The sequence below is a fragment of the Phacochoerus africanus genome, chromosome 6 (genome assembly GCF_016906955.1).
Source record: "Phacochoerus africanus isolate WHEZ1 chromosome 6, ROS_Pafr_v1, whole genome shotgun sequence".
Taxonomy (NCBI): Eukaryota; Metazoa; Chordata; class Mammalia; order Artiodactyla; family Suidae; genus Phacochoerus; species Phacochoerus africanus.
In genome coordinates, this window is record NC_062549.1 from 37,343,900 (window position 1) to 37,359,503 (window position 15,604).

The 15,604-nt window shown below is 34.3% G+C and overlaps 1 protein-coding gene across 9 annotated transcripts in view; it reads right to left on the minus strand.

Annotated features, from left to right (window-relative positions):
- Positions 1-15,604, minus strand: part of VPS13B (vacuolar protein sorting 13 homolog B) — a 717,975-nt gene that overhangs the window by 396,259 nt on the left and 306,112 nt on the right. For 8 of the 9 annotated variants that reach the window (XR_007135424.1, XM_047783533.1, XM_047783534.1 and 5 more), the window contains exons 22-23: positions 13,080-13,207; positions 1,140-1,374 (exon numbers count right to left, since the gene is read on the minus strand). Coding sequence is in view for 8 of the 9 variants with exons in the window: in XM_047783533.1 (XP_047639489.1) it covers positions 1,140-1,374; positions 13,080-13,207 (363 nt within the window). In the remaining variant the exon portion in view is untranslated. Of the gene's footprint in view, positions 1-1,139; positions 1,375-12,734; positions 12,800-13,079; positions 13,208-15,604 lie in introns of those variants that run through there. The other variant, XM_047783540.1, reaches the window with a different exon arrangement.

The window sequence follows — 15,604 nt, forward strand, 5'->3', positions numbered from 1 at the left end:
TCCCCAGCTCACTTTATGAAGCTACCATATTCTTGATATGACACGCAATAGCTGTTGTGATAAGCCATTCCCTATATCCAAAAACAAACAGCAAAGGACAAATATGTCCCATATGCTAGAGAAAAGACCCAGACAAAGAGCACATACGAAGAACTTTGAAGAAGTTCCTTCTAACTCTTAGAATTCTACAATTTTATTGCAATGGTATTCATATTATTAAGTACCAACATTAATTTCTGGCAGTAAAATTATGCTTACTTTTGATAAATCTAAAAAAAATCCTATATTTCAATGGAAATTTCAACAGAGAAAAGGAGGAAAAAAATCAACATCATGTCAAAGTCAAAAACTGCACAGACTGTATTTGCTTCTCAGCAACAGTACATGTGGTAATCTGAATGATATCAGGATTCAGACACTTACATCCTAATAATATGAACAAGGTGTTGACCTATTTAGCACTGTCAAAAATTTGAGGCTTGTTATTAAAATATAGATTTACATTATTTACTTTGTGACTCAAAACTTTTCCAGGTTCACATACTATTTGAAATGAATACGTTAAAGTTCAAAAGGGTATGAGTGTGCAACTGAAAACACTGCAACATCAGAAATCAAGTATTTATTGAAAAAAGAGACATGGCTTAAATAACACAATTATCTACTTAAGTGAGTAATCTAGAAATAGATTATGATTGATGTAAATAATGTATCCATTTGACTATATATTTATAACATATCCATTCATAAGTCAAGTGGCTTAAGTTAAGATCTACCCACTTAGAATTCCTACTTCAGACTAACGCAAACATCTGTAACCTTCCTCTCCGGTTAATTTTATCTATGTTTAGCATTTCAGTGATTATACTATACTGTATATGTTCTTTTGTAGATAGTCTCCATATATATTTAAATATGTTCAAAAGGTGCAGCTATCAATAAACAGCATCACTTAGTTCCTTTACTTTGTACATCGCTCTTTTTAGATTACTTTGTAAATCACTCAGTTCATTTCCATGCAGTTCTTCCAATGACAAGACTGATTTACAGATGCACTGGCATATTAGAAAAAAACCCAATAAACTAAAAATATCAGTATCAAATGTAGTAGCCATAGAAAGACTTTTTTAAAAATGTACCTTCTTCAAGGATGGGTCGTGGGATGACAAATGGAATCTCCTGCAGAGGTTCCATGTACTTGTGGCCAGCACTAACAATCTTGATTTGAGGCAAACAGAGGACAAGCATCCCAGGCATGCTGGTTTGTCCATGATACCAACTTCTCACTGTTCCAGGAATGTCACCAGATACAATTGTACTCGGGGAAGGCAAGCTATCATTTGGGATGAACACACAGCAAGATTGTACTTCAAGCTGGAAATGAAAAGCAGAATCAAAATAATTGAATCAGACTAAATTTGAGAGTAAATGTATTCACAAACATCTAGTATCTTTACCAGAATACACAGGCAAGCCGAAAAAAGAAAATATCCCATACTTAGGTCTTCGTGAGTTACTTTACTAAAGAATACAACAAACACTTGAAAGGGTGTTGCTTCTTGCTATAAATCTGATCAAAAGAACACAGTGACATGAAATGAAAACATATCTGCCTTTCCACAGTTCTTTCCAAGAAACATGACTGAGTCAGAAAATGTGCTGGCAAAAAAAGGTGAGAAAATCCTCCTTATTTTACAGTTCATTACATTTTGTTAACACCGGCTAAGGCCTTAGAACTGACTAGCATTTTATTGTTCTTACTTTAAAAAATAAAAAACCACAAACAGCTATTTCTGTGTGAATTTGTACTTTTTTTACTTTGCAGACTGAAATTTAAAGGAAAAAATGTTTAAAATGTTCAGATCTTATCTCTATACAAACATTGAAGGAGAACATATTTATAACATACAGTAGGAAATTCAGAGACTTAAAAATCAGAGAATGCTTTCTTTTATCATGCTTTGAATTATAATAAATTGTGATTTCATGTAAAATGTTTATGTTCCCCTAGTCCCAGTGTGGTTATTTAGGGTGCCAAGCCCTTACAGAGTTAAGACTAAGTGTCCAAACAAAAAAATTGAATACATCATAAGCTCTTAATTCAAAAGCAAGGTAGGTTAAAGCCTATTAGTCTTAGTTGGCTCTCCTACAAGGTAATATTCTGTACCTGGTTAGTAAACTGCCCAAAAAGCCTAGCATACTTATAAGAAAATAAAAAATATGACTTGTGAATTTTCTATAAAATATCTGACATACAAAGGTGTTATCCTAACTTTTATCTAATAAAAACTAAAGTTTGTTTGCTTGATAAATGTTTGGGTAGTCTAGGAAATTAAAATAACAAAGAGACTATATTTTATAAAAGAAAACTAAGAATATAGTAGTATCTCTTCTCTTGGGGTTAATATATTCCTTCAGGAGCGCATAATACGTAATAGGAGTGGAATTCTTGATATGATAAATATCAAGGCTAGTCTTATAAATTAAGTACGCTGGCCAGTCTCATAAATAAGCACACTTACTCATCTTTCCTTCGAGATTTCTCTGCATGGATAAATTGGTGAATTTGGTGAAAAAAAATACAAGTATAATTCCACGAAAATAGATATACTGGTTCATAGACCATGGGATTTTTTAGTTCTACGATTTTATCTTGTAGCTCAGATAATCATACATTAAGTAGTTCATGAATCTAAGATCACAACACTTTAGTAGACGTTCCCATCATGGCTCAGTGGTTAACGAATCCGACTAGGAACCATGAGTTTGCAGGTTCAATCCCTGGCCTCGCTCAGTGGGTTAAGGATCCAATGTTGCCGTGAGCTGTGGCGTTGCCCTGAGCTGTGGTGTAGGTTGCACATGCGTCTCAGATCCCGAGTTGCTATGGCTGTGTTGTAGGCCAGCGGCTAAAGCTCCGCTTCAGCCCCTAGCCTGGGAATCTCCACATGCCACAGGTACGGCCCTATAAAAGACAAAAAATAAATAAAAATAAGATCATAACACTTTAAACTTCTGAAATAGAAGTGTATATTTTCTCAGATGTATTACATTTATTTTTTAAATATATAATTTATTAATGATGTTAAAGTGCACAAGTGGCATACTAAGAACATATTCTCCTATATAAATTATAGTTATGAGGTCAAATGATGAAGAGCCAATATTTAACACATCATGTTAGGTATTGATGCTATGTTGAAAAATGTTTTCAACAATGTAAGTAATTAGTTTAATATGACACCATATACAAATTTAAATACAGATGTCCTGAGAAACAAATTTAAATTATGCCAAAATTTCCAAAATCACAGTGCATTCTAAATTCCCAGTAATTCACAAATAAATAATTAAATCAAATTTAAACAACCTGAGCAATGAATACAGAATTAACAGTATATTAGCCTGACACACATAACAACTCAAAAAAATAAACTTTATAAAATATGACACATGTTGTGGGGATTCTCTTAATGATAAGAACCAAAACATATACATAATCCCAATTGCTTAAACTTATTATAATGTTACATCTATTATATATACTAAAGCTATCACATAAATCTTTTTACACTTTTAAAATAACTGTTAAACTATATGTCTAAAATTGTGGTTTTAACGTAAAATGTTGAGTGATTTATGTAAGTGAATATAAATCTGCAGCAGTAAATTTTGCATTAATGTAAGGATCTGACAATCCAAGGGAAAGAAAATGAAGTAATCTGCCAGTAAGAAGTCCTCAAACCGGGGGTCAGATCATGTTCATGGAAACCATCTGGTTGAGACCCTCTGAGCCACACCAAAACACAAATGATCTTTTAAAAAAATATCCTATTCATTAATGCATCACAGCTGCACTGAGTGTTACTTCATTTTTCCATGGCAACATCCTTTCTGTTTCAAGGATCTTATTTCAGTTTTGGTAGCAACATACTCCTTTGCCAATATTGAACACATTCATGTGTTAAAGTGAAGGGATTATTACAAATTCTTGAAGTAGAACCACCTCTATTTTGATTCCTATTAGGTCAAGGGCTACATATCTAAGGATCGTATGCTGAGGAAAAACCAGTAAGTAGAAATTATTTGGTATTATTTTAATAAATGAAATTATTGTCATGCATTTTTTTTTCTGAGGTTCCAAATTCCATTTTTTTCTGAAGTTTCAAGTGCTGTTTGAAAAGATATATGCCATTATGTACGCCACCATCCTTCATCAGTAAGGCTTGGTAAACTTAGATTTTTCTAATTTGTGTGGTCTCTGTGATCATAACTCAGTTAAAAAGAAGAAACTAAGAGAGGCTTCATTTGTACATTACTCTAAGCATTTTAATTAGCCCATGTCCATCATATAGAATAATTTTATGTAAATGCTTGTAAAATGTTATACCAAATTTTCTACCCTTTTAAATAATGTTATTTCCTACTTCCAAAACCATGCTTCCTTTCTTCAAAGCTTGTAACTTTAGTGATAAGTTCTATAGAAAAAAAAGTTCTCTGCATTTCACTCCTAAGGAAACAGTTTCAAATAAAAAATAAAAACGAAATACAGCAGGTTTTATTTTCATTCACTTTTTCTTTCTTTCATTCATGCATTCTTTAGTAGCCACTATTAAATGAGCTGGAAGTCAGGAATACAGAGACAAAAGACAATAGGCCCACCACTTAAGAAACTTGAAATGAGAGGGTTTTAAAATACTAATAGCTTTATATACTTTTCACTAGAACATAAGGCTTGTAAGTTCAGACACTTTGCCTAGTTTGTTCACTCAGCAGTCTCTGTACAGAGTACAGCACATATCATGTACTAGCATGTACTAAATAACTGTTATGTAAGTATTATAGAAGTTAACAATATTTGATGCTAACAAAAATAATTGTTTAATGGTTGTTATTCATCATTTCATTCCAGAGAGACGCCTTGTAAAATAACTGAGAAGCTGGACAAGATGGTTCAACTCCAGCTGTGGAACTTTTGACAAGTTATTTAACCTTTCTATGACTTCAATTTTTTCATCTGTAAATGGGGGGAAATCGGCTTTGATATAAAGATGTACCATATTAACTGCCATCTAAGTGTTTGCTAAATAGAGTCAATGAACAAACACTAAGTATCAACTATCTGCGAAATCCGCGTATTAGCCCTCATGGATTTATAAAAGATGTTCACAATCCTTTTATTTAAAAATACTGTTGTTTATGGCTTAGTTATCTACGTATATAGAGGCACCAACATAAGCAGTATTATATTTGCACTACGGAGCATTTATAAACTTTTGCCCAAATGGTTTTCCCATTCTATAAATTCTTAATACCTTATGAAAATATTTGGAGTCTCTTCCTACTTAGTAGAAATCTAAATATACACACGTTTAGGGCATTTGTTAGAAACCTCAAAAGTGAACCTTGGTTGTCTTCTTTTCCACAGTGAGTATTATAAATCGCCACACTTTTCCCATAAATACTTGACATGAAAAAAGGCAAGACATGAAAAAAATTCCTAGATTTGTATTCCAAACTTCCTCCTAAGAAATTACCACACAATTTCTGTCACTTTTTCAAGGCCTATAAATAAAAATACAGTCCTGTGGGAAAAACTTCAAACATTAAATGTAAATAATTTATTTTATAATTAAGGTGACTTGAAAATTGATATGTCTAGCCTAAAATGTCTACTAAATTATCTAATCCTGGAGATAAGCCAGAAAGTTCATTGGACTTGATATTAAGTGTATCATATGAGGTGATGACTGCATCACTGGTCATATTCAAATATAATTTCCTGGGAGAGAAAATTCAGTTATAGCTTAACTGACTTATGGTGCTGGAGACACTTTGACACTCTCACCAAAATCATACAGAATGGGGAGGTCCTGTCGTGGCTCAGCAGTAACAAACTGGACTAGGATCCATGAGGACCTAAGTTCAATCCCTGGCCTCACTCAGTGAGTTAAAGATCCAGCGTGGATGTGAGCTGTGGTTCAGGTGGCAGACATGGCTCGGATCTAGCTTACTGCAGCTGTGGCTGGCACAGGCCGGCAGCTATGGCTCCGATTCCACCCCAGTCTGGGAACTTCCATATGCTGCACATGCAGCCATTAAAAAACAAAAACAAAAAAACAAAAAAAACAAAAAAACCACAGAATGTTTGATAGTCTCATCAAAATCATGTAGCATGTGAGAAATAGTTTCCTAAAAGGAATAAAAAATTATTAGTAAAAGAAGGAGATCAGGATGCTTCGTATGGAAAATAGAGTCCATTACATTATACTGTCCACAGTCAGAAGACTTCAGAAACTACCAAAAAAAAGCCCCACCCGGGAAATGCCATAGGCCAGCAACATGATGTTCAAAGTGAAAGACAAGAAGACTGAGCTTGGCAAAAGTCAAGGTAATGTTCTCCTTTATTACTGAATTCTAGGCCAGAGCACTTCTTTTTTGTCAACTGCTTACCACCGCCAATTATGTCATTCTGGAATAAAAACGTAGCTTCTTGAAGTATAATAGATAGTATCTTTGCTAATGAGCAGAGATAAACTGAAAAAAATTGAATTAATCTCTAGAGAAAAGCCCCCGCCAAATCCAGTTAATAATTAAAAAATTGTTGAAGACTATATTTAGCATTATAAAGTAATTCAATTAAAATGAAGTATAGAAGTTCTTTTACCTACAGAAAAACAAAAAGGTTATCGCAAATATTGTTGATGTCTCACTATAATGTACGTCTTTCTACCCTAAGTAAAAAATACATGGGCTTAGCAAATATCAGCTTTGGCTCACAAAATCAACTTTCCAGAAACTCTGATTCCAAACACATTTACTTGCTCAAACTTGCATTAAAAGAATAATCCTTTGATGGCTTTAAGTTATGATGTTCTGTTTTATCTGATGACAACTTCAAGGTTTTCTTTTTTTATATTGTTCATAAAACATCTTGGAAGATGAACAGAATTTTTAAAAAAAACTCAGTCTTAGGACCTAGATTTTGGTCAACTAATCAGAATTTAGGAGTTCACGTCGTGGCGCAGTGGTTAACGAATCCGACTAGGAACCATGAGGTTGCGGGTTTGGTCCCTGCCCTCACTCAGTGGGTTAACGATCCGGCGTTGCCGTGAGCTGTGGTGTAGGTTGCAGATGCGGCTCGGATCCCGCGTTGCTGTGGCTCGGGCGTAGGCCGGCAGCTATGGCTCCGATTTGACCCCTAGCCTGGGAACCTCCATATGCCACGGAGCGGCCCAAGAAATGGCAAAAAGACAAAAAAAAAAAAATTTAGTTTTACCTTTAAACTTTTCCAGAATATACTAACATTTGAAAATGTCTATATATCATATATAATAGAGGGCTGGGACTAGGGATGAGGCAAGCAAATTGCCTTGATCATATTCAAAACAACCTATACAAATAAAAATCATTTAGTACTCTCATAACTAAATGTTGATTCATACTCAATACACTTAGTCAATTGAGAAACATAAGACTAAACTATATACTTAAAAATGTCAAAATGGTAAATGTTATATGTGTATTTAGCTACAATCAAAAATAAACAAGAAAAAAGAAAAAATGAGGGACATCAGTATATCTACTTATAACCAATCCATAGGATATAGAAGATTAAGTTCACTGCTTGTGATAAAACTAATGAAGGTACTATACCATTACGAAACAAGCAAAAGAACCATAAGAATCACATAAGAATGTTACATAAGTTCCCATTGTGGCTCAGCAGGTTAAGGACCCCACACTGTCTCTAAGAGGATATGGTTTCTATTCCTGAATTGGCTCAGTGGGTTAAGGATCTGGCAGTCCCACAAACTGAGTTGTAGTTCGCAGATGTGGCCTGGATCTGGTGTTGCTATGGCTGTGCCATAGGCTGCAGCTGCAGCTCCAATTGGACCCCTAGCCCAGGAACTGCCATATGCCACAAGTTAGGCCATAAAAAGAATGTTAGAATTGGAAACACTTTACTTAATCTAACCATTTCATATTGCAGATAGCAAAGTAAAGCCCATAGCTAATATCCAGAATCTGATATTGCTGAACAATAGCTCCTTGAAATTCTACACATCCCTGGCTTCCGTGCATCCTCTAGCCTTTCTTCCTACATTTCTGATCAGTGGCTTAGGGTTTCATTCAAGGATACTGTCTCTTCTACTGACTACTTTAGAAATGGTATTCGCTTGACCCATTGCTCTTTCAACTTAACACACTTTTTTGAACGATTCAATCTCCTAGTTTTAACCATTTGTAGATGATTCCCCAAATTATATTTCAACTGTGCATCTCTTTCTTAAACTCCAGATGCAGCTAATAGATACCTGGATGTCTCATGGGCATTTCAAATACATATGTAAATTCTAACTCCCAAGTTGACACTAATCCTGAAAAGCTGATTCTCCTATCATATAACAGCTTCACTATCTGCCCAAACGAGAACCTAGAATGACACTTAGACTCCCACAAATCTCTAGGTCCTGTTGATTTTACCATAAGTCTCTCTGGATTCACTGTCTTTTTTCTTAGTGTTCTGAAACCATAGTTTAATATACTTTGCCCATTTTTTTCGTTATCACAAGCAGCAAGATAAATTAGCTCCCTGTTAACTTAATCCTGGGCAGCAGAGGATGTTCTTCAGAATGTATTAAGTTGTGGAACATTCATGTGTTGATTTGTTGGCTTACAAATATTATAAAGGTTTCTTGGAGTTCCTGTGTGGCTCAGCAGTAACGAACTTCACTAGTATCCATGAGCAACTGGCAATGCTGTGGCTCTGGCATAGGCCGGGAGCTGCAGCTCTCATTCCACCCCTAGCCTGGGAACCCTCATATGCCTCAGGTCCAATCTTGAAAAGCAGAAAAAAAGGGGGTGCGGGGAGAGAAAGAGAGAGATTCTTGTGTTGCTTGAAATATTAAACTTGAATATCTTCCTGGAGCTGTCAAATAATCATGTAACTATTTTTGTTATCTTCTGTCACATAACTTCTCAAAGTGATATCAAAAAAGGGTAATTACACTAAATTGGATAAAAGAGAATAGGATACTTTTAATACAATTACTTATGTTATCATGAAATAATATTTAAGACCAAAGTAAACTTCAAACATCTAAATATTCCTGATAGTTATTATATTCTAGACAATGGTACAGTGTCACCTAGATCTACAAATCAATAAATACTAATCTGAGATACTATGTAAACTTGTCATGAACCGGGCAGAGAAGGCCCTAGGAATCCTTTCAGCAAATGACATTTACTCTTGACATGCCCATTTCTCTTTGGGGGAAGAGAAGAAAAGAGAAAACTCGTAAGAGTTTTCTAAGGGATCCCTCTAAGAGACACTCCCCACAAGATGCTTCATAGAATGGCTCTTTTCCTTTTTCCTGCTAGACCAAGAGAACTATCATGTTTTTTTGGTCTCCTTAGCATCTAGCATGAGATATATGGCAAAAGTCAAGTGTTGAATGTGAAAACAAATGAAAGAATAATAAACAGAGGGAAAGAAAGCATTTCATAATGCATTACTAGGCAACTAGATGTTTTAAAAAATAAACAGGTTTACAGTAGGGTATTAAAAGTTTAGGGAGTTCCCATCGTGGCGCAGTGGTTAACGAATCCGACTAGGAACCATGAGGTTGCGGGTTCGGTCCCTGGCCTTGCTCAGTGGGTTAAAGATCTGGCGTTGCCGTGAGCTGAGCTGTGGTGTAGGTCGCAGATGCGGCTTGGATCCTGCGTTGCTGTGGCTCTAGCCTAGGCTGGCAGCTACAGCTCCGATTTGACCCCTAGCCTGGGAACCTCCATATGCCGTGGGAGCGGCCCAAGAAATGGCAAAAAAAAAAAAAGATGTTTAAATTTTAACATGCTTATGATTGTTAAGTAAATGCTTATATTTTAACAGGACTTTGTGGGAAACACAATGTTTATGAGAAAGGTTATATGGAATTTTAGAAAGTGAAGGAGGATATATTAAAGAGCTATAGGACCTTGGAGCAGTTCCTCAAATTATATTCCACTTCTTCATCAATTCCAGGGCTATTTCTGAGGAGAGTACAAGATAATTAATTTAATTAATTTATTTATTTATTTTTGTCTTTTTAGGGCCACACCAGAGGCATATGGAGGTTCCCAGGCTAGGGGTCAAATTGGAGCTGCAGCTGCCGGCCTACATCACAGCCACAGCAATGTCAGATCTGAGCCGCGGCTGCAACCTACACTGCAGCTCAGGACAACGCCAGATCCTTAATCCACTGAGCGAGGCCAAGGATCGAACCTGTGTTCTCATGGATACTAGTCAGATTCATTTCCACCGAGCCACAACAGGAACTCCAAGGTAAGTAATTTTAAAGAGAGCATATAAGTTCCAAGAAATATGCTACAGTCCCACTATAGAACTTTTATTTCTATGCATATATAATGCATAAACATACTTCAAATATATGAAATGAATACCATATAAGTTTATTTTAGTATCAAACCTCTTTCACTAAAATAGAGAAGAAAAATTGAGCAAAATAAGAAATAAGCCATGTTGCCAGGAAGGGAAAGCTACAGATAAGATTTAAAAGAAAGCAAATTTTGTGAAATGGGTTAGATATCAAAATTTAAAAGAGATGTCTCAGAAGTCTATTATACACTAAGTAAGTCTCAGAAAAGACACGAAGAAAACATATCTTTCCTACCATAGTTTTTAGTCCCACTTTAACGAAATCAAAATACAACTAACTCCTGACTACAGCTGGCTTGTGCTAAAGAAAAACATGGTATGTTGAGGCAAAGTGCTGGAAAGAGATTTAATACTATTTGGATTACTTTCTTCCATGAAATATTCGTGTCAAACTATAATTCAGAACTTCAGATTGAACTATAATCAGATGAGTTCACTATTTTTAACTAATAGAAATATGTGCTCTAAGTACTTACTTAACTTACTAATCATGTTAGTATTTACATTTATTGACTATTTAACACACCACAGATTACTGAATAATACATAAAAAGTTAGTAGGTAGTACTCCTCAGGGGAAAAAAAAACACTTATTTTTATTGGTGATTTAAATAGTAGAAGAGAATGTGTTAAATCAGTGAAATTAGTCAGTAAGTCAGTAAGGCACTGTACAGAAACATAAGAAATAAGACTACTTAAGGTTATCTTCTTGTGACCACAGACTAGTATATACTAACAGTACAAACTGAAGTTGACCAAACTGAGAAAGAGAATATAACTGAGATGCAACTGCCCATGACTATTTTCATTCCCATCAATGTATCTCCCCTGAAATTAAAGATTTTATTTTTAAAAAGCTACATATAATTAAGTGAATAAATATAAATAGGCACTAGGAGCAAAACCACACATGGTCTAGTTAGCTCTATAATGCAGCATGGGTAAATGTTTATACCAGGATTGAGTGATATATAATGAAAGAGATCATATGGAGATGGCATTTTAGTACAGATTAAAGAAAGCAACATTGAATGTAAGTTCAGCAACATCTGAAGAGTACTACTTTCTGCTTCTACAATCAATCTCAATACAAAGACACTAAATGTTTCCTGCATTCATGTTGTCTCATCTTCCTATCTGATGCTACCAATGCATCAATGGAACCTCTAGAAGAGGAATACAGGTGAGTCAATACAAAGAGTTATCAGGATAATATTAATAGCAAAATACCTTATGTTGGCTGAGATGGGTGGGACATAAACGATGTCTGTGAAAAAGTCAAATTTCTTGTAAGCTATGAGTTAAATGACAACAAAAAGTGACAAAACACACTTTCTTTTTCCCACTCTTCTCTTAATTTTATTGTAAGTAGCATGCTCAGAAAAGAGAGGCTGTAAAGGATTGCCGAAACCTATAGTATTTCAAATACTGGTGACCCTGAACAACGCTGGGATTAGGAGCACTGACGCCTCACAGCAGAAAAACCACGTATTAACTTGACAGTCCACTCTTCATATTCATAGTTCTGCATCCCCAGTATCAATCAACCAGAGACCATGTGGTACTGAAAATGCATGTGGAAGTGGACCTGCACTGTTCAAAACCGTGTTGTTCAAGGGTCAAATGTAATCATATTCACCTACCGATACTAGGCAACTGGAAAGGTTTTTAGACATATTTCTAAAAAGTGATTTTGATAAGTTTTCATTATAGCAATCAGACTAAAGATTATAGCTATGTACAAGGTGCTTGTATCACTTTTCTATGCTGCATACAAACTACTACAAATGTAAAGGTTAAAAACAATACATATGTATGACCTCTCAGTTTATGTGGGTGAAGCATCTTGGCATCATTTTGTAGATCATCTACTTGCTCTTTCTTGTTTATAATGTGGCAGTAACATTCTTTTGCAATTTTCTACATCTTAAACACAAGTAGAAGTTTCCAGGACTTAGATATTACTGTCTGATACACATAAAATTCTGTAAAGATACCTCTGTTATCAGCCTTTCATATCTTACTTCAAAGAGAAAACAATCTATTCAAAAACTTTAAAACTGTTGAGTTACTCTTACCTAATTCCTAAGAAATGAGATAAGCATTTAATTGTGTATTTTCATTAGTTAAAACATGATCTGGAAGAAGGGTAATTCAGTAAGATTAAATTCTATGTATTTAAAAGTGAAAATAAGTGAGAAGAAAATTTAATAATAAAATAACTACAATTATCATTTTATATTTAGTTTGTGATTGTGTAAGAAAAACAATTAGATAACCCTTTTATTTTAATTCTGTTTATTTCAGTACTGAGAAGAATGTGATTGGTACACTGACCATTTACAACATTTTAAATGATGCCTAAAAGAAAAAAAGAAACAAAAAGTAGAATGAATTAATTTTTTAAATTCAAGGAACATTTCAACATTTCTGTATTTTCATAATTTTATCAGGAAGAGCATATGTGTTTCATATCATTGTTAATACTATGCAAAGTACACCAACAGTTTTCATTTAAATTATGAAAATGAGATGGTGTACATGAGTGTCATCAGTGAGAAATTTTAGCAGTATTAAAGGTACTGAAAATTAAAAAGGATCACAGAAATTAAACCCATGATATTTCTAACTCTTATTTTACCTGTAGTGTGAGACTCTTTACTGCATTCCATACTACTCCAATAAATTCTTTCATTCTTTCTTCAGGGCTTCTACAGCCTTCAGATATATTCAGCATGGCTTTCATAGGAACTGACAATGGTCTGGATTCTAAGAATAAGAATAGCTATTGTTATTGAATGGAAAGGTACCTTATGGTTTCACATAAATATATAAAAAATATTTCTTTTTTAAAATTGAAACTTCTATATGAGGTTATAGAATATATTAGATCATTTTATCTTATAGAATTACTGATTTTTATAATTATTCAAAAATAAGCAAAACTAATCTGTTAAAAGTCAGAAGAATGCTGACTCTTGTCAAGGATTGATGATTGGTAGGTAGGTTTGAGGATCAATCTTCTATTTAATGAATATATGGATTGTTCACTTTGTGAAAATTAATTGTGACCTACCAATCTGTCCATTTCTCAGTATGAATTTAATACATCAATAAAAATCCTACTTGAAGAAAAAATTCAACTACAACACATTTGCTTTATCCAAAATTAATAGGAAATTTGTCTTCCCATATGTGAATTTTCCTGAAAACAAAAGCTTATAGTGTCTCTCAATTTTAAAAACTGATTTTGATGATAACCAAAAGAAGCATATGACCACATAAAAGGCAGATGTACATTATTAAAAATTTTATTCACCTAAAATAAATGATAGAACTTCAACAATTTTACCACGTAAATTTCAGAAATTAATAATTTATAACATTATATCTAAACAGATCATATATATATTTATATAATATATATTTATGTTAATGCAAACATATAATTTATAGGTGCTATTTTAAATGTCATGAAATAAATAAATCAAATCTTGCTTTTTGAGACTTCTATAAAGTTAAGTTGTGGATCATAGGATGATCTCCAAAGTAAGTGCTGCCATATCATCACTATAAGATAACTGCTATACCAACTCATACTTTTCCTCCCCCCTGACTTGGTTCACATACATGCATTTATGGTAGATTTACAATATCTTAAGTGTATGGAGCATAAACCTTTTATCCTTGTATCTTACTGTCTACTACATTATACATATTAAATTTTAGATGGTTGTTAAAAAATTTAAAAAAAAAAATTTTGAGAGAGATCCATGGAGCTGGGGAACAGAGCATTCAAGGCAGATAGAACAATGCAAAAAGATCCGAGTTGGGAGTGTCCTTAGGATTTTCAAGAAACAGTATAAAAGCAAGGATGGCTAGAATGGATTAAGAGTAAGAGACATAGGAAATGAGGTCAAAGGAACCAAATCATACAGGGCTTATGTAAGGAGGCTGGATTTTACTTTGAGGAAGCCAGGATATGATGATAGATTCTAAAAACAGTTAATGAAATTAATGGCTATGTTTCAAAAGAACTTCTCCAGCTACTGTGCAGAAAACTGACTACATAGATCAAGCATTAAAACAGGAAGACAAGTTGTGATAGTAAGAAATGGTAGAATTCTTCATCCATTTCAAAGCTATAGCCAACAGGATTTACTAATGGACTAGCAGTATAGGAAGAAAGAAAAGCAAAGTCAGAGATGACTCCAAGGTTTTACATCTGAAACTGGAAGAATGGAACTCTAGGGGGAGGAGAACTGAGAGGAAAAGAAATTTAGTTTTAGACCTGTCAGGCTGACATTTCCATTACAGGTTTAAATGAAGTTATCAACATGACAAATAGATAAAAGGTGGAAAAGAATGCAATTCATAGAAAAATGTAATTTGGTCAATAAACTTCTTAAGAGATGATCAATTTGGCTAATAAACTTCTTAAGAGATGATCAATTTTGCTAACAAAGAAATAATAATTACGACAACAATCAGAAATCCTTCCTAAGTGTACACTGGCAAAAATTTTAAACAGTTAATTTATATTTTTAAAAAGTTGACACTGTTTGAGCCCCTTGACAGAAGTTTCATATACTGGGAATATAAATAAGTATAGTGTATAGCATGGGGATTACAGGCAAGGACATTTTTTATCTATCAAAATTTAAACATACAAGTTTTTCTACAATATAATAGCATTTTTAAGAATTTAGGTTACAGAAATACTAAAACATCTAAGAGTGCATGCATATCAACAATTTATAAAAGATGTTTAGTATTAGCCGTATTATTTGAAATAGCAAAACAGAGGGAGGTAAGGTAAGAGAGGAAGGGAAGAAAGAAAAAAGAAAATGTTAAGCAACTTATCTGTCCATCAAAAAAGAAATGGTTGGGCGTTCCCATGGTGGCTCAGTGGTTAACGAATCCGACTAGGAACCATGAGGTTGCGGGTTCGATCCCTGGCCTCGCTGAGTGGGTTAAGGATCTGGTGTTGCCGTGAGCTGTGGTGTAGGTCGCAGGCGAGGCTCGGATCCTGCATTGCTGTGGCTGTGGTGTAGGCCGGCAGCTACAGCTCCGATTAGACCCCTAGCCTGGGAACCTCCATATGCTGCGGGAGCAGCCCTAGAAAAGGCAAAAAGACAAAAAAAAAAAAAGAAATGGTTAAATTAA